The sequence below is a fragment of the Felis catus genome, chromosome D3, assembly GCF_018350175.1.
Source record: "Felis catus isolate Fca126 chromosome D3, F.catus_Fca126_mat1.0, whole genome shotgun sequence".
NCBI lineage: Eukaryota > Metazoa > Chordata > Mammalia > Carnivora > Felidae > Felis > Felis catus.
This window is the reverse complement of record NC_058379.1, coordinates 27,364,691-27,383,992: the sequence shown is the minus strand read 5'-3', so window position 1 is coordinate 27,383,992 and position 19,302 is coordinate 27,364,691. Positions and strand designations below refer to the sequence as shown.

General features: G+C 40.4%; 1 protein-coding gene across 1 annotated transcript in view; it reads right to left on the bottom strand.

Annotated features, from left to right (window-relative positions):
- Nucleotides 1-2,897: 2,897 nt before the first annotated feature.
- Nucleotides 2,898-19,302, bottom strand: part of PIWIL3 (piwi like RNA-mediated gene silencing 3) — a gene marked incomplete at its 5' end in the record, with an annotated part of 28,766 nt that continues 12,361 nt past the window's right edge. Inside the window, 13 exons of the mRNA XM_045042081.1 lie at nt 2,898-3,462; nt 3,626-3,773; nt 4,670-4,795; nt 5,357-5,513; nt 5,920-5,990; nt 8,346-8,449; nt 8,595-8,795; nt 12,549-12,677; nt 15,535-15,607; nt 16,175-16,362; nt 16,864-16,978; nt 17,369-17,486; nt 17,705-17,831. Coding sequence (XP_044898016.1) covers nt 3,346-3,462; nt 3,626-3,773; nt 4,670-4,795; nt 5,357-5,513; nt 5,920-5,990; nt 8,346-8,449; nt 8,595-8,795; nt 12,549-12,677; nt 15,535-15,607; nt 16,175-16,362; nt 16,864-16,978; nt 17,369-17,486; nt 17,705-17,831 — 1,674 coding nt within the window. The remainder of the gene's footprint in view (nt 3,463-3,625; nt 3,774-4,669; nt 4,796-5,356; nt 5,514-5,919; nt 5,991-8,345; nt 8,450-8,594; nt 8,796-12,548; nt 12,678-15,534; nt 15,608-16,174; nt 16,363-16,863; nt 16,979-17,368; nt 17,487-17,704; nt 17,832-19,302) is intronic.

The window sequence follows — 19,302 nt, the reverse complement described above, 5'->3', positions numbered from 1 at the left end:
AGGCACTGCATGTGGCAATCTGCCTTTCTTAAAAAAGAAATGAAAAAAGCTGCAGATGGAACTAAGGCTGCTAATCAGCTAACAAAATAGGGGGGAGGATCCTGGATTAGCTAAGTGATCCCAATGTCATCACAAGAGTCGTTAAAAGTAGAAGTGGGAGGGGCACCTGGGTGGCTCAGTCAGTTAAGCGTCCTACTTCAGCTCGGGTCATGATCTTGCAGTTTGTGGGTTCAAGCCCCACATTGGGCTCTGTGCTCACAGCTCAGAGCCTGGAGGCTGCTTTTGGATTCTGTGTCTCCCTCACTCTCTGCCCCTCCCCCACTTGCACTCACTCTCTCTCTCTCTCTCTCTCTCTCTCTCTCTCAAAAATAAATGAACATTAAAAAAAATTTTTTAAGAAGTAGAAGTGGGGAAGAGGAGTCAACATTAGACAGGATGGGGGAATGAGCTAATCAGCCATTGCCAGCTTTGAAGTTGGTAGGAGCCATGGGGTAAGGAACAGCCTGTGGAAGCCAGAAAACACAAGAGACGCATTCTCTGCCAGCACTTCCAGAAAGGAATACACTGCTGACATGCTTAATTTAGCCCAGTGTGAGGCCCAGGTCAGCCCTATAACCTACAAAATGAAGATACCACATTTATGAGGTCTGAAGGCGCTAACTTTGTGGTGATTTGTTACAGTAAGAGAAAGCTGACACAGCAATTCCCACATCAACAGGCTGAAAATCATGAACATTTCAATAGATACGGAATAAGCATTTGGCAAAATTCAACATCCATTCATGCTAAAGACTCAATAAATAAGAATTAATACTGTCAACTTGATGAAGGACACTTAAAGAATCTATAGTTTATGAAATAAATATCATAACAAATACCAGGGTCATCCCTCTAGATTTCCTTATGCTAGATATTGGTGCTATTTTCTTCTGTGTCTCACCATCTCCTCAATGCTGTTTAACATTCTGATATTTTGTCCAGCTCTTTGAGTTGTGCTCAGTGGGAGGTTTGATATATATATTTATTAACTTTTGCCAGAGGAAGTTCATTTTTCTTACATATTACATTGCTACTTAGGCCAAACCCATTCCCAAAAGACCTTTAATTAGTTCAACACCTACTCCGTAATAGGAAACTCAGGCACAGTGATATATAAGTGGGATTTATAAGCTCTTGGAACAGTGAGGCCTTCTCCTAGAAATATTGACTACCAGCCTCCTTCACCTAATTTATAAAGTGCTACTAAGCTAATAAAGTCAGATAGCACCTTAATCACAAAACTATTTCCATGTATCTTAGAAAACCAACAACTTCTTTTAGTCAGTAGATTAAGAAATTTAAGACCAGACTATATTTTTAAAGTAACAAGACCCTCTGTTAAGTTTCTCTAGATCCACATGTGAGTGAAAACATTTGGTATCTATCTTCCTCTGACTGACTTATTTCACTTAACATTAATACCCTCCAGTTCCATCCACATTGCTGCAAATGGCCAGATTTCATTCTTTCTCATTGCCAAGTAGTATTCCATTGGAACAGAAGACCATGGGGGAGGGGGAGGGGAAAAAATGTTACAAAGAGTGAGAGGCAAACCATAAAAGAGACTCTTAAATACTGAGAACTGAGGGTTGGTGGGGGAGAGGGGAAAGTGGGTGATGGGCATTGAGGAGGGCACTTGTTGGGATGAGCACTGGGTGTTGTATGGAAACCAATTTGACAATACGTTACATTAAAAATATAATAAAATAACAAAACCCAATTTCAGTGATTGTAACATGAATACCTTTATTACATCATTTTAAATTTATAAATCTTGAAATTTGTATATACTGTTATAAACAAATGATTTGTCTTGTACTTATGGGAAATGTTCAGAAAGTTTTAATAACTACTTTGAATTTGTTCCTTCCATTTTATATAGATCTCTAGAAATGTATTATCTTAAGTCAAAATCTAGCATCAGAAAAAAACATGTTACCTTAATTTATCTTTAATTATAGACCCATCCTCTATATTCTATTTATCATTATTGCCAATCCTGCTAGGTAAGCTATTACTTGGATTACAATATATTTTAAAATGACTTTTGTTTTAATTTTATTTCTTAGAAAACTGGTTCAAATTGCAAACCTAAACTGATTAACTTATGATCAAAGAAATTCTATTGTTTTTAAACATATCCTTTTTTGTTATGTCTGAAACAAATCAACTCCTTACTGCTCCCCAAAATATGATTCTATGTAGGAATATTAAAAAAAAACAACAAAGTTTCACATATTTCCTGAATCTATTTAAAGATAGTTTTAAGGGAAGAGAGAGAAAAAAAGTTATCTGTTTTCAAGAAAGACACAATAGCTTCATTTTAACAAATTACCCAGGACCCTTTTGATCACAGTCCAGTTAACAATAACGTCCCACTTGGAACATACACAAGAGAATGAATTAGTCAGAAGTGCTAATAGAGCTCTTCATTTTGCTTCCTTGTGGAAAAAGTGACAAAACATTTTGATGTTCCTAAGCTGTCAACTCTTAAAGCAAAAGGCTCTCCTCATTACATCTCTACCAGAGATACATTTCAAATTTCCACCCCAGTCCAAAGAGTAATCGATACTACATACATGTTATTTCTTTCATACAAAATTTTAATTAACACAAATAAATCCCCATTTAATTTTGCCTCTTTTTTTAAATTTTTTTTCAATGTTTTTTATTTATTTTTGGGACAGAGAGAGATAGAGCATGAACGGGGGAGGGGCAGACAGAGAGGGAGACACAGAATTGGAAGCAGGCTCCAGGCTCTGAGCCATCAGCCCAGAGCCCGAAGCGGGGCTCGAACTCACGGACCGCGAGATTGTGACCTGGCTGAAGTTGGACGCTTAACTGACTGCGCCACCCAGGCGCCCCTCTTTTTTTTTTTTTTTTTTTTTTTTTTTTTTTTTAGAGCTTTGCTGTTCTTTAAGAACTGTTTCAAAAAGGTATTATTTTCCAAGTATAATCTACCTGTGCACGTGACTAACATCCAGCCACTACACTGAGTACAGTAACTTGCTCAGAACACCAAGTGTTCAGGCATGGTCAATCATAAAGTCACTGTAACACATTTCAAAGGTGGATTGCAAGACAAAACCCTCACAGCCCATTTTCCTGCCTGGAAAATAGAAGGGTCATGTTCAGTCAGTGGTAGTATTGCCCAAAGCATGCGCCACTCTGAACCCTCATGTCTAACCAATAATGATTATAATTTAAAACTGCATCAAGGAAAGTATCTCAGAAGGACAGCTTAAAAAGGAAAAATAAGTTCACAAATGGTGGCTTTCAACAAGTCGTCAGGCTCTCTTCTGTGGGTCACAGGTAAAAGAGACGGCTTGCCAGGGAATAGTGTGGTTCTTGGTGGATACTCTGGCCCACAAGGTAAGCCAGTTTATGGGCATAGTGACAAGGAGCAGGGACTCGAATGACACCCTTTAGTGGGAAGAAGAACAACAACAAAAAAAATTAAGCTTCTCTCTACTTTCCCTAAATGTAACTTTTCAGAGATACCAATTCAAAGGTTCAGAAAGTATAGATTTAATTTCAAACAATTTTACAGATCTATAGGAAAATCCATATCAAAAAAAGTACTTACTGACAAATTATAATACATGTGGCATAGTCTGTAAGTTAGACACTGTATTCCATCTGGGGTGAAGTGAACAGTGTCATGGATAACATTATAGTGAGTGGGAGTGACAGTACCATCTTTCACAGACTGGCTCACGATAAAAAAGTCATACCTGGAATCACACAACACAAGAATACAGCATGTCAGCTTATTTTCAGAAAGAAAAAACAACATAGCAAACCTAGTATCTGACGTGACATGAATGGAGAGAAATCCATTCTATGGACAAATTTCCTTTACATTTAGAAGCCTGCCTGACTGTTGAGCAATGATTGGGGAAAGCAAGTCTACAAAGGGCAGTGCAACCATCAATACAAGCAAACAAGTAATAATGCTCTCATGATTTCTACAAAAGCATCTGTGCTAATGCCTAGATGCAGAAACTTGAAGTTGGCATGTTGGATATGATCGTAGGGACACTGAGTTTAGAGTTCCAGGGATGAACACCTTCTCCTCTTCCCAGAAAGTCACCAGAATCCATTCAAAGTCCCCAATGATAGAAATGGCAAGGTTCATCAACTTCTTGTAGCTCACGGGTTTTTATGTGTACTATGTTCTGCTTGGTGTTGATCTTACTTTCTTTCCACTTGCTTGCTTTTCTCTTCATTCTTTTCCTGCCCTCTCCTAGATTGATCGATGTTTGTCCTTCCTTAATCTTACTATGTTTCTCCCTGTCTGATGCTATGAAGGTCTTGTTTGTTTCCCATTCAGGGTTCTGCATAGTTCTTTCATTTGGCAGAATGGATGAGTCTCCATTTGACCAGGAGTCCTGCCATCCTTCCCAACAACTGAAGAATCTCAGAATGGTAAGCATATTTAAATTCTAGGAGAAGACAACTGAAGACAGAAACCTCTATAATTCCATGTATATCTGTTTATATAATTTTTTCACCATCTTTAGGTCAATTCTTTCTCCTCCAAACCATGCAAACCTTTTTTTAGAAGAAAAAAAATAACATTTCTGTTTGAATAAAAGGGAACCTTTATTTAAATAAAAGAATGGCTTACCATTGCCTCTTGGTCACCTCCACATCAATAACCGTTCCTGGAAGTGGGTTTTGAAGTCTTCCTTGATACTCAGCAAAAAATCTGGTATTTATTCGTTTCTTCACCACAACGACAGTTAGTCGGACCCTTAAGAGTTACGATTGGTGTCACTAGGTGTGCCCCATAATCTCAGAAGCATTCAGAGGTTGAAACACCACACAGACAGGATTAAGAAGAATCTGCAAAAGACTGCTCCCCACACACCCCAGTTTTACGGTCCTAGTTCTGTGTGCCCGACTCAAGCAGTAAAAGAGGTTCCTATTCACAGCCACCCACATCATAGGGGGAGGAACTTCTTCACAAGGTCAGGACCCCTCCTACCTATGCTGGGCACCAGGGTTCACCCACAAACAGATGAGGCCAGAGGAGGCAGTTGAGAGGAATTCTCCAGCCCTCGACTGACACAACTCCAGAAGAAAGGAGTTCCATAAACACGAACCATCGACCAGCTATGATCATGGATTTTAATGAATATCTGAGGTTAAGAAGCCCCCGCTACATGAAGGGTGGCAGGGAGATTAGGAAAAAGGAAAGTTCATGGGGGCTCCAAAGGAAGAACACAATCTGGAATGTTTCAGTTCTGCTCTGCACTCTTGACTTGGGTGTGGAGCAGAATGTCAAAGAATCTGCATTTTACAACTTATATACTTAGACTCGTCGCCGTAAACAGATTTTAAGGAGGACCGAATCTGTGGTACTTCGTGTTCAATCAGTGCTTGAAGCTGACCGTCCCCCACTCCATCCCGATACACAATGATGGATTGTGGCAGAAATAGATTATGTTTATACCAGAGCTTCAGGGCAGCTGAAAGGAAACGAGAAACACGGATAAATAGACAGTAACTGGGAACAAACTGGCCACTGCTATTTGTAACAACTCCTAGGTTCAGTTTTTCAACACTGTAGCCTCCAGGATGCTTTCACAGCTTTTAGGCCTTCAGGCTAGCTCAGGGTTTCTCAACAGCACCACTACTGAAATACTGAGCCAGGTAATTCTTTGTGGTGGTGACGGTAGGCGTGTTGTTGTCTTCTGCATCATTCCTGGTCTCTACCCACTAACTAGATGCCAGTAGCACTTCCATCCCAGTTGTGACAACCAAGAGTGTCTTTAGGCATTGCCAAAAATCTCCTGGGGGATAATCTCTCCACTAATGGCCAACTAGTATACACAACTATAAAGTCAGGCACTCCAACCTCCAGGGGACACTGACCTTCCAAGCAGGCTTTCAGCCCACTCACAAGCTCCTGCCCCGCTTCTTGGAAGACACACTGAGAGAACCACCTGTTTGGAGAAACATAAGCAATTAGTTTGGCAAACAGGATTCTTAAAATTTCATCATTTTTATGCGGAGTTAATCTAGGACTTCCAAAAAAAAAAAAAGTCACTATCAGTAGCTGAGGATCCATTTGAGGATCCATTCTTTCATTTCCCTGCAGAGATCAAAGCATTAGTCTCTTCTGGTATCTTAGGCATTTAATAAGATTCTGAATGTACACAAATAGTGATATAGAATGGAAGCATTGATTAACATTGCTACAAATTATTCATACTTTCAAAGTGCTGACTACTGCTATCTCACCCACTGGTGGACACCACAAAATAAACAGACTGTTTTCCTGGAGATTCCTGCTTCCAGGCTGATGCCTTAAACAATGGTTCATCCATAATAATCTGCTTTGAAGGAGCAATCTGCTTTGGAATGGTAATAGCTACTTGACCGTGTCCCAATAGATCAATAGTTGTCTCAACGTTATTGTTTTTTCTTTTGTAAATATTTTGAGAGAGAGAGGCAGAGGGAGGCAGAGGGAGGCAGAGGGAGGCAGAGGGAGGCAGAGGGAGGCAGAGGGAGGCAGAGGGAGGCAGAGGGAGGCAGAGGGAGGCAGAGGGAGGCAGAGGGAGGCAGAGGGAGGCAGAGAGAGGCAGAGAGAGGCAGAGAGAGGCAGAGAGAGAATCCTAATCAAGCTCCCCATTCACAAACCATGAGATAATGACCTGAGCCAAAATCAAGAGTCAGATAATTAACCAACTGAGCCACCCAGGCACCTCTGGTCTCAGTATTCTATCCCCTGTGATTTAATTAGTTCAAAGTATTACAATGACTTGACATGATACAACGTATTTGTTTGTCTGCCTCTTTTTCGGTATTTACATTCTATGAGAAGAGATGATGCTTTTGGGCACTACATTTTCACTGCTCTTTTCGCAGCATTTGAACATAGCAAGTGCTCAAAAAGCTCTCTGAACCAGGGACACTGGGTGGCTCTGTCAGTTGAGCATCTGACTCCTGGTTTTGGTTCAGATCATGATCTCACAGTTCATGGTTTCAAGCCCCGTGTCAGGCTCTGCACTGACAGCATGGAGCCTGCCTGGGATTCTCTCTCCCTCTCTCTCTGCCCCTCTTCTGCTCACTCTCTGTCTCTCTCAAAATAAAATTTTAAAAATTATCTATGAACTGAATGAAAGCTTAATTTCCTCCCCATTATTTTCAAATTCCCTTCCCCACACAAAAAAACAAAACAATGTTACTATATGGAGATAGAGTATGACTGGGAAAAAAATGGTCATTTATGAAAATAAAGATGAATCCTCAAAAGAAAACTCTCGAATTATACCTAGTGGGTCACATTCATCATTAAACGTAGCAGTGATTTGTGACGGTCATACATGTCCTAATGCTCAGGAAACTATAAAGTGTGTGCAAACTCATCTAAAGGTGGATTCTATTCTAAGCCCAGAAAACAGAAGTGTTCCTGGAGCAAAGGAGAAGCACGGGGTATGGAAGCAGGTCTTCTTTGGCAGGTGCATTACATATGAACGTATGAAGACAACATCCCATATCTATGTGCTACTGGTTGCATTCCTAGTTGGTCTTCCCCATGTACACAGTTCTTTCCTGTGGCTGATGGTCCCATGCAGAGACCCACTGATAAGAGCCTTTGGTAGGCAGAATCCTACCTGTCCTAATCCCCAGGACTGTGACTATCAGGAGATATTGCCCCGTGATTATGTCCTGTGACACAGTTGACTTTATGATAAGGAGATTTTCCAGATGGACTGTATCTAATCTCATGAGCCCCTTTAAAAGCAGAGTTTTCTCTGGCTGATGGCAGAGGAGAAGGAGAGGTTTGAAGCAGAACAAGGACTCAAGGTGCCCTGGGGGATCAGGGCGTGTAAGAAGGAATGTGGATGAAATGCTAGGAATGGAGACTGGCCGGCAGGTGGCAGCCAGCAAGAAAATGAGGACCTCTGTCCTTGGTCTACAAAAAAAATGAATTCTGCCAAAAGGACGTGCCCTTGGATTCTCCAGACCAGAATGTGGCTTGGCTGACACTTTAACCTCTGCCGTATGAGGACCTGAGAGCCATGTGGTGCCAGATGGCTGACCAACAGACCTGTGTGCAGACACATGAGTGTCAAACTGCCATATTTGTCATCATTTGTTATGCAGCTATAGAAAAATCATACAGAGGCTTCCACACAAAATGTTTTTGGAGCATAACCTTGCCAGAAGAGGAGCAGTACAAGGTGGCTAAGAACACATTGTCTGTGGACCTTGCTAAGGAGCACTAGTTACGCCCACTCTCCTGCTTGTCCAGCCAGCTGCCAACTGAACCATGTCTGCCAGAGCCCACTCACTGTGTTAATTCCTGATTGACACTGGACACGAAGCCTGCAATGGACTTCCGTCGATTTACAATATCGTGGAAACAGTCAATACCGACGAACATTGCATTCCGTAACTGAAAGGTTTAAGAAGGGAGTCCATTGAGTTAGGACAAAACGTAAGCAAAATTAAGCAATTACATGTTAAAGAGAGTCAAATACAGTCTTAGCAAATTCAATGAAACAACTGAAATAAAGAGAAGGCAAAGAAATCCAACATACTCCTGTTTCCACCTTCCAGAGGGCTCCTCCCATCTTGCAGTTCATCTGCTGGGCAATCTTTGTAGCAATGGTCATCAGCGTCTGGGGTTTGTCTAAGGTCCGTGCCACCACACACTGGCTTGGGATGGGGCAATTGACGCACAGGTATTTTTTAATGCCATCATACAGGTCTTTCCTGTCACTGGACAGCACACAAAGGACCTTGAAAGAAAGCAAAGATGAAACTGTCCAAGATGCAACCACAGTGACAGGAGAAATGGACAGGAGAAATATCAAGGAAGATATTTAGGTGGAACACTGATAAAGCAGAGTCCATTTATTCAATAGCTTATCTGTGAAAGGTCTGGAATCCTGTTACATTAAATAATTGTAAAGTGTGTAGAAGAGAGTCTGGGAGCCAGGCACAGGCGATACGCATCGATTGTTTGAACTTGCAAAGTCTGTACATCCTGGTTATTCTGTTTCTAGGAGTTTATCATGAAGTTATCAAGGAAGGGTTAAAACACAGATTGAAGCATACCATTCTCAGGACAGTCACCACTTCCAGTTGCAGACTATGTGAGAAGCACTTGCCAAGCATTGTACTCAACTCAATTAATTCCTCAACAACCTACTGAGATAAATACTAGTATCCCCATCTTATCTCCAAGAAAACATGCTCAGGAGTTATGGGAACCACCAGATTCGCAGGCAGCAGAGCAAGGTTTCCTACATGTGCTCAAGCCTCCAGCAGGACACAGAGCCATGAGGAAGAGCCATTACTGCTTGCTGGTTTCTGACTATAATGGGAAAATCCTCAATATATTATTTTTACCATGATGATGCCTTCAGCAAGATTTTTTTGGCAAATATCCTTGATCAGATTAGGGAAATTGTTTAATGTTTATTTTGACAGAGACAGAGAACAGGGGAGGGGCAGAGAGAGGGAGACCCAGAATCCAAAGCTGTCTCCATGCTCTGAGCTGTCAGCACAGAACCCGACATGGGGCTCGAACTCCTGAACCGTGAGATCATGACCTGAGCCAAAGTTGGATGCTCAACTGACTGAGCCACCCAGGCACCCCAGGAAATTCTTATTCTAGATTAAATGAGTTTTTCTTTTCACATAAGAAATGTGGAATTCTATCAAATGCATTATCTGCATTTTTTTCAGTTGCAATAATTTTTCCTATAATTCACAATACTAACCAGCTAATTACTTCTCTTTTTCTAAAAACTGAATTTCAAGTTTTCAGATCTACTAGCACCCCCCTGGACCATGGTGTTCTCCTAATATTTTTTTAGCCTCCAAGGAATCTTAATCATGAACTCTCCTTGTTCTTAATGTTGTCAAGTCTCTTTTGGCCTCTTTTCTTCACACTTGACAACCTCAAGTTTTAATATTCTTGGCTTCAGATTTGTTGTTCTGTTTAGTTTCTGCTTTTTGTTATTTCCTCCTACTTTATTTTGGTTCATTCTGTTCTTAGTGCATTAAAATTTAGACTTCATTCCCAATGCATTCACCGAGGGCCAGGAGTCCCCCATTGTTATTAGTTTGCTGTTTTATACAGGTCTTGATACATACTACTTATATGGTCTAAGCTTTTTTTTTTTTTAACTTCCATTAATATTCTTCTTTTTTTAAGAAAAAAAAGTTTATTTTGAGAAGAGTGTGTGGGAGGGGCAGAGAGAGAAAGAATCCAAGCAGGCTCTGTCTGCACTGTCAGCATGGAGCCTGATGCAGAGCTCAGACTCACAAAACTTGAGATCATGACCTGAGCCAAAAATCAATTGGATGTTTAACCAACTGAGCCACCCAGGTGCCCTTCCATTGATATTATTCTAATATAATTGCTACTTACAAGTAATTCTTCAGTTTTTAAATGTACGTGGACTAATGATTTCTACTTGCAGTGGACTGTAGTCACTGTGTGTTTTTGATAGTAATGTCAGTCCTTCATTATTGGTTTAGGATTTCTCCATGTCCATTGGGATCACTTAAGTATAAAGCTGAACTAACTTACAGATACGTTTTGAAAAGCACCTAATCTTTTGGGTATAGATTACACACACACCCACACACACACACACACCCACCCACCCACCCACACACACCTTTCCCTCTTTATATGTATATATTTATATATTATCTGGTAAGTCAGGCTTTTAAATATGAGTTTAAAATCTTCTAGATTCTAATTTTTATGTGATGATTTCTGAGTTTTCTGAGAGTGGTCAGCTAACATTGTCTCCTACAACCAGCTTCTGGAGTAGCATGGACCTGTCTCTTCCTGAGGAGAACTTGTTCAAGCTTATGAAAATATAGGGGCATTCCTGTTTATGGCCTTGTTAAACTGGCTGAGCTCTAAAGTTAACGGCAATAAAAAGGAATGAAATCTTGCCATTCTCAACTATGTGGATGGAACTAGAGGGTATTACGCTAAGTGAAGTCAGAGAAAGACAAACATCATATGACTTCACTTGTATGAGAACATTAAGATACAAAACAGATGAACATAAGGGAAGGGAAACAAAAATATAAAAACAGGGAGGGGGACAAAAACACAAGAGACTCTTAAATATGGAGAACAAACAGGGTTGCTGGAGGGGTTGTGGGGGGGGGGAATGGGCTAAATGGGTAAGGGGCATTAAGGAATCTACTCCTGAAATCATTGTGGCACTAACTTGGATGCAAATTTAAAAAAATAAATAAAAAATTAAAAAAAGATTTACAGAGTTAAGATAGGAGAGAAGTAGAGAGATGATCCCAGCAAGTGGGGATGCTTTCTCCCAAAGTGTCTGCCCACCCTCTGAAAGGTTGGAGACTATGAACAGACAGCCTGAGAGAGAGAGGAGGACAGAAATTGAAGGCAATGCCCTGTCGAGGAAAGAGTACTAGGGATAGATTTTGAGTCTCTACCACTCAAAACTAAACAGATGAGCTTTAGAACACTACATATTAAGGCATGAAGCCACGGGAATGTTCAAGCTGATAGTTGTACCAATGTACACACCCACCATTTTGGAAAAGTGATAAGTAGCATCTAATGACAAGGGACCTTTCTACTCCAAGGTAAATTGCCAACAGAAATGCATGTGCACAAAAGACATGTACTAAAGTATGCAAAACAGTACTCTAGATCATAGCAAAACTAGAGACATTCCACATGTCCATCAAGAATAGAATGGGTTAAGTGGAAAAAAAATGGGATACTACTAGAGCAAGAGAGCAAATAAACCACAGCTATATCCCACTAAAGGCGAAGCTCAAGGTTGAACAAAAAGAAAAACAGACCAAAAAGACTATGTAGGGACACCTGGGTGGCTCAGTCGACTAAGCGTCTGACCTCAACTCAGATCATGGTCTCGCGGTTCATGAGTTCAAGCCCCGCTTCGGGCTCTATGCTGTCAGTTCAGAGGCTGGAGCCTGCTTCGGATTCTGTGTCTCCCTTTCACTCTGCCCCTCCCCCCGCTCTCTCCCAAAAATAAACATTAAAAAAAGGACTATATGGTGGACTCTTTAGGGGCAAAATTCAAACAAACACAACACGAAGCTCTGGTGACAGCAGTCGGGGGTGGGTATTAGATGCATTAGGAAAACAGTAAGCATAAAGGAAACAGTCTATTTCACCAGAGGGTAAAAGATCATAATCCATTAAATGAGAATCCATGAGTCCATGTTTACATAAGTAAATAAATACATACTGGCACGAGTCAAGAAGAATGGAAAGGTCTTTCTAATAGAAAAACAACTAACAAACACAGAAGAGATGCCAAAAGCATAAAAAGCACTGACTGGGGAGCACCATAATAAGCACTATTTCAGGCACAAATCATCAATGGATGCTAAAACTGGGGAGTGAAACCACTGAGAAACAGGAAATGTGCATGGTCTCAAAATGTCTCCCCCCAATTAACTGATTAATTACAAGAGGGGGGGAATTGTCACTTTAAAAATGGGGAAAACTACCAGACCTCATCCTGAATCAGATGATCCAAATTAAAATTACAAGTCAACACCACATGCTCCCAAACATGATGAGTTGAAAACAAGACGGCGTCCCTTCTGTGGTAATCCTGCAAGAGCACGTGACCTGACTCCAGCTGCAAAGAAACGGGCAAAGTCATACTGAGGACTGTTCTACAAAATAACTGACCAGCATACTTTCAGAATGTCAAGGCCATAGATCTCAAAGGCAGACCAAAAAAATTTTCCAGATTAAAAGTAGACTAAAAAGACACGGCCATCAGATGCCTCAGGTGATTCGGGGCACTTTGGGTGGCTCAGTTGGTTAAATGTCTGACTATTGATTTGGGCTCAGGTCATGATCTCACAGTTCATGGGATCAAACCCCATGTCAGGCTCAGCACTAGCAGCAAGGAGCCTGCTTGAGATTCTCTTTCTCTCCGTTCCTCCCCCGGTTGTGTTCTTTCTGGAAAATAAATACATTAATTTAAAACAAAATAAATTCTTAAATGCCTCAGGTGATCCTAGAAGGACCCAATAATTTGGTTTCCTATAAAGGAGATGGTTGGTAGAATCGGAATTAGGCGGGTAGATGGATGAATGGCTCAGGAAAACACACATATTGTTAATAATGACACACATGCATAAATGGACATATGTGTGTATGTTCTGTACATAAGGAGAGGGAGAGAATGATTTGCAGAAAAGGGGGTAGGTAGATGGAAAGGAGAGGGAGAGAGAACAATTATATGGATGTGTTAGAATGTATTATTTGTGGAATCCAGATGATGGCTGTAGAGAGCTTAGTACTGCCTTTGCAACTCTTCCTGTAAGTCTGAAATTGCATTAAAATATAAAGTTAAAAGAACTTAAGGTTCTAAATATTCATGAGAACAGAAACTGGAAGTTTCAGATTGATGTGTAATGGTTATTTGGAAAAGGAACACAGTAAGGTTCTCTGTTTAAAATAATGGGGACAATGTTTCCAGTTGGCACTTTTTACTGCAAATGTTTAATTTTCAGGAACCGGTTATTACAGGTGAGTGAATGTATTTTTATTCTTTTAGCCTTAAGTTTTTAACAAAATCCTAGATTTGTTTTTCACAGGAAGGAAATCAAACCAAATAAATCCCCATATCTTGAACACACTTTTATTTCCTGTTACTGCCTTACTCTTCCAACTCACACATTTATAGGAATTTAATTAGTCAAACACTTGTGCTTCCTCACCATGCCTTGTTTAAACCAGTGAGCTATAGGGGGTTATCTGTATACACCATAAGGAGAATATATTCCCAAACTATCTGCGAATTGTTGGTAGTGTTACCACCAGTCCATATTGCATATCTGTGACGTTAAAATTTTATTTTAGATGGAATATAAATCTGTAGCTTGATGTCCTCTGGCCCCCCACCTTACTGCCACACCGCTTTGAGATTTGTTAGCCGCATGGCTTCACCCCTGTTCACATACATGAATTCCCTCTCTACTCGATCTATGGAGATTTCCATTTGCACTTAAAGACCATTTTACACATAATTGTCAATCCTTGTGTTATGTGGTCATCCCCAATTGTGTGGCATGCATAAGAAGGATTGTAGACATGCTCCCCCCCAACTCCATCTGACAGAATACCTTACAATATTGAAGGAGCTACCTTGAGTAGAAGATACTGTTCCAAAAAAGCAAAGTTAGGACAAATGACTCAAAGTGGGACAAGATCCCATTCAAGGGATAAAGACATCTTTTAAGACATTCCCACAATTAAGAAGGCAGTCTTGAGCTTTTCAGGCAGATGCTAAATGAGCAAAGAAATTCCTGTTTAGAGGATTTAAACAACTACCAAGGTTCTTCAACTCTGATTCTAACAAATGGAAACACTATGCTTTGCTGATTCCCAATGAAGGCTTCCAGCTGAGGATCTAAGGCTGCAACACTGAAGAACAGAACAAAACACAGCACTCAACAAGGAACAGGAGGCAATACACAAAATTTAAGTACAATAGGATTTCAAAAATGAGACCTTTCATTTAAGAATGCATATGGCTCATACAAGGTAGGCTTCAGAGTAGCCTAAAAGCCTCCATAGTAGAAACTAAAAAGAGAAAAGTCTACCCTTTCTGTAAAGGACAATAGGAGAAACATCCTGGTTTCATGATCAAGAAACAAAGATCCCTTTAAAGATCATCCTGGAGGAGGAAGAAGGAATGCAAGATGGATTAGGAGAAAGAACCCCAGGAACAAAGAAGAAAAAAGTTGCCTTAGTAATTCAGATACAACATAATGACAACTTAGTCTAAGACACTGGATGGAGAAAAGGTAAGGAAAAGTCCTCAGAAAAATACCAAAGTAGAGAACACATGCTGGACTAGAACGAGATCATGGACTTCAAAGGATACAGCTGGGGGTGGAGACAAGATGAATGTGATTACCATAATCCACCTTACTTTACATTTACATGGTGGTTTTCAGTTTGCGAGATGTTTTTTCATTTTTGAAGGATTGAGACAGAGAGAGAGAGAGAGAGAGAGAGAGAGAGAGAGAGAGAGCACGCGCACACAAGTGGGGGAGGGGCAGAGAGAGAGAAGAAGAGAGAGAACCCCAAGCAGGCTCAGAGCTGTCAGTGTAGAGCCCAACATGGGGTTCAATCCCATGAACTGTGAGATCATAATCTAAGCCAAAACCAAGAGTCAGACACTTAACTGACTGAACCATCCAGGCGCCTCTGTGAGATTTTAAAAAATAATAATTCCAAGTTCTCAAGCCTGAAAGAATTAGCATAACATGGTAACATTACCTAGTGGCTAAAACCCAACATTACCTAGTGGCTAAAACCCAAAAGGCTGTATTCAGCTACATGAGAGGGGTAAATTTATATTTGTTTGCTAGCTTTGGAAACCACTGGCAACATTTCAAATTTAAAAATACATACAAATGCAGTTTTAGGATAGTCACTAAGTAGTGTGCATATATACATGTATAACAGACACTTACCATCTGTGTTTTGGATGACACATGGTTTTCTAAGATGGTTGTATAGGATTGGACTGTATCATTTACTTCAAGCCTAGAAAATAAGTATATATACTCTATATTCAACAGGTGACAAATAGTGAACATGTAACATTTTATGCAGCCAATGAAGCATGATATAAGATAAAACAAGATACTATGTTAAGTCAAGTACTTCAGTTGAAAGTTTGTTCTTAAAAATAAGGTCAATTTTTGGCTTCCTCAACATGTATCCCAATAGCCACAAACCATATATCACAAAAGCCTATTTTAATACCTGTTGACTAGAATAGACTTTTTTGTTTACAAACTTTCATTTTGATGAAGTGACTGATTCCTATAACTTAGTATCTTCTGATTCCAATTTTAGATTGATAACTGCTTTTAAATTTTTTTTAATGTTTATTTTTTGAGGGGGGGGAGGGGCAGAGAGAGGGAGACACCGAATCCGAAGCAGGCTCCAGGCTCCAAGCTGTCAGCACAGAGCCTGATGTGGGGCTCAAACTGACAAGCTGTAAGATCATGATCTGAGCCGAAGTCAGGCACTTAACTGACTGAGCCACCCAGGCACCCCTTGCTGACAACTAATTTTTAAATCGGATATAATTTCTGCCGTACTTACATTTTTGCATCTCTCATAGCTATGCCCATGGTGGGTGTAACTTTCCGTAGGCTCTGTAGCAAGGACAAGGCTGCTCCATAATTTCTCCTAGGATATAGCACTAGCCAATGATCTAGTGACTTCACATTGAGTAAAGGTCCACTTCTAGTTTCTTTTGACCAATCTGCAAATTGTGGATGGGAGTTGAACTGGAAGAGAATTCCAAGACAGACAGACAGACATATATACATATATATATTTTTTAATGAAGTTTTATACATCATTGAAGAGCCTTTCCATCGTAAATCTGTGCTACTTCCTATTGAAACACTACAATTTTAACCTTCAGTCATAACTGAATGATATCTTTTTCCTTAAGATAGAGAGTAATTCTGGAATTCCATCATGGGTCATTCTGGGCTGTTTTGGTTCTAGGTAGTTGACTCGTAAGGATGCATTTGGAAGATAATTTTGCCATGAGCAATGTCCACAGTACTAATAAAGATAAAACACAGTTTACTACATGCCAACCACGTTACATGCATTCTCATTGAACATCTGCTTACTGTCTCATAGAGAAAGGACAGGTAACCCAAGAAGAGAGAGTAGTCCCAGGTATTGACCTGAGTGAGTTCCTCTGTGTTATTATTCACCTGACCTCAAATAACTAAATGAGTAAGTGAAACATGGCCACTTTGAAATGGTCTTACCGCTCTGCTTCCTTGAAGAATTCTTACTTCTTTCATAATTCTTCCTGAGAAGGACACGAAGTTGGGGTCAAATTTCAAATCCCAAAGTTGGAGTTCCCTTTGTGCACTCTTATTTCTGAAAGTTAAAATTTCTAAAAAATCAATCCAAACGAAATAAGAAAAGGCAATGATCCACTTATAAAATTCTCCTCTAATCTAAAGATGTCTTCTATTGTCCTCTGTGCTGACATGGTACAAAGAAGGTCCCTGGTACCCTGAAATCATGATGTCTTCGCTCTCACATTTGCACAGGGTCTTAGGATCTTTCTATATCATTCTCCCCCTCAGACTTCCCCTAACTTTGCATTGACAGAAAAAAAATAGAGTTGTTTCCCCCAAGATATCATTTTCGTCCCAACTGTCACATTTTAGTTGGAGAATCTGAGATGCCAGGGGTTCTACGCAGTCTCCGCTTCAGGACACACACACACACACACACACACACACACAGAAAAATAACACTTACTTTTGTACAATATTCATGAATCTTCGTAATTCATGCTGCCTTTTCTCTGGATCCAACCTTGTATGCATAGCCAAGTCTCTCATCACTCTGTAGTCTTTACGCATTTCATCTGTTAGACCTTTACAAAAAAAAAGTTTAGAAAAGATATAGCTAAAGAAGCAAGAATAGATTTACATGAGAGAAGCCTGGACCACTGTACCTGCAAGAGGAAGAACCAGCAGAGAGAATGCAGCTCTGGGCCATATGTAGTATTATGAAAAGCCGGTACTTCTACATCCTAACACCTGGGGCTTAAAAGGGGTGGACTTCTCTGAAGACTGCATAAATCTGTAGTACCTGTCAGGTAGCATAGCTCAGGAACCAGCATTATAGGCTCATGGGGCGTGTCCTGTTGGCTCTTTTTCCATTTGCCTTTGCTGACCAAAAGTGGCTGAGTTAGGTCAGTAACCACTAGACCATGTTGCTGCTCAACAGAAACAAGAAAGAACACTGGTGTAACTATCAGTGAAGCCTCAGCAAAGTCACATAAATATGTACAGAAGTGCATTTTGGGGTCACCAACAGAGGCCTGGGGGTGTGCTGGTGATACAGTTTCCTCAAGTTTAAGAACGCATTAAAGATATTCTTAATATTCTCTTAGTTAGACGTCCCACAGATGGCCTCTTTTTTTCTATCAACACACGTAGCCAAGGAGAGAGGGATTCTTACAGACATTATATTGGGGGTCATTGTACCATCCTTTCACTACATATATGTAAACATATGACAGTCTCTTAGGATCTGTATTTCTCACTACAGCACTGTCTTAAAGATTCCTCAAACATACTTGAGAACTTTCAAGAGGATTCCCAAACGAAGGGGTGGACAACAAACCCAGTCAACTTTTTAGAGTTGCAATTCCACATCTATTCCCAACATGCCTCCTGCATCATTTCCCCTAAACTCTCAGTCCCTGCTTCCAGGAGGAAGAGATATTTGCCAAGACATCCTACCCCTGGGCTGCAATTTCCATGCCACAAACTGCTTTTACTCTCTAACACACAGCAATGGTTCTTCATAGATCCTTCCATGCCGATCAGCAAGGTCCTCATCAGTAAGAAGTTAGCCACATGAATTCTGGTGTTATCTGCCTGCTAAACATCCTGAGAACTCCAAAGGAGTTCCTACCTGAGACAAAACTTCACACATCCAGTGTTCATGGCTCTTTTTCTCTTAAGCTGAACTATTGCTTTTAATTCTTATGATCTCATTGCAGACTATATATGTTTTTTTTTCACCCTTACAGTGGTCTTTAGTTATTTGAAAGACAGCTGGGATTCACCCCCACTTTCCTAGTTCTAGAGTCTTAAGGTCCAAGCTTGTGCAAGTATCTACATGTGTGTAGAATCATGGCATCGTTTTAGGGCCTCATCTATCAAAGCCTTTGGACGAGCTATTCTTCCTGTCAAAAACTTTGGGAAACATGCCTCTTATTTCCCATAGCTGCCATGCAACATCCTAGAAGGATCTCCTCCTCCAACATCAACTTCTGCACCTAAACAGGAGTTCTGTGGTCCTTCTTTGCAGCATTATGAAATCTTTTTTGAAGGCCAGGATTGTACTTTCCTTCTAAGGGCTCATCGATGGATTCCAGGATTTTTCCAGATCTCATGACAACAGGACAACTAAATTGCCATCTGTCATTAGACTGAGTTCCCACCAGGGCATCCCAAGATGACTCAAATCGTTTCGAATATTTCAGCCCATCTGTTTTTTTTTTTCTCAATTAAACCTGCTGAAACCACAGTCTTAGGTTTCTTTTACATCCAAGGCTCCTGCCTATCAACTCGTGCCAAGAAGGTAATTTGTCTTCATGTGACAAATCCTCTAATTATTCCCAAACCCACTGCTCTGTGATGCCAGCATGTGTGAATTTACTACAACCTATATATATT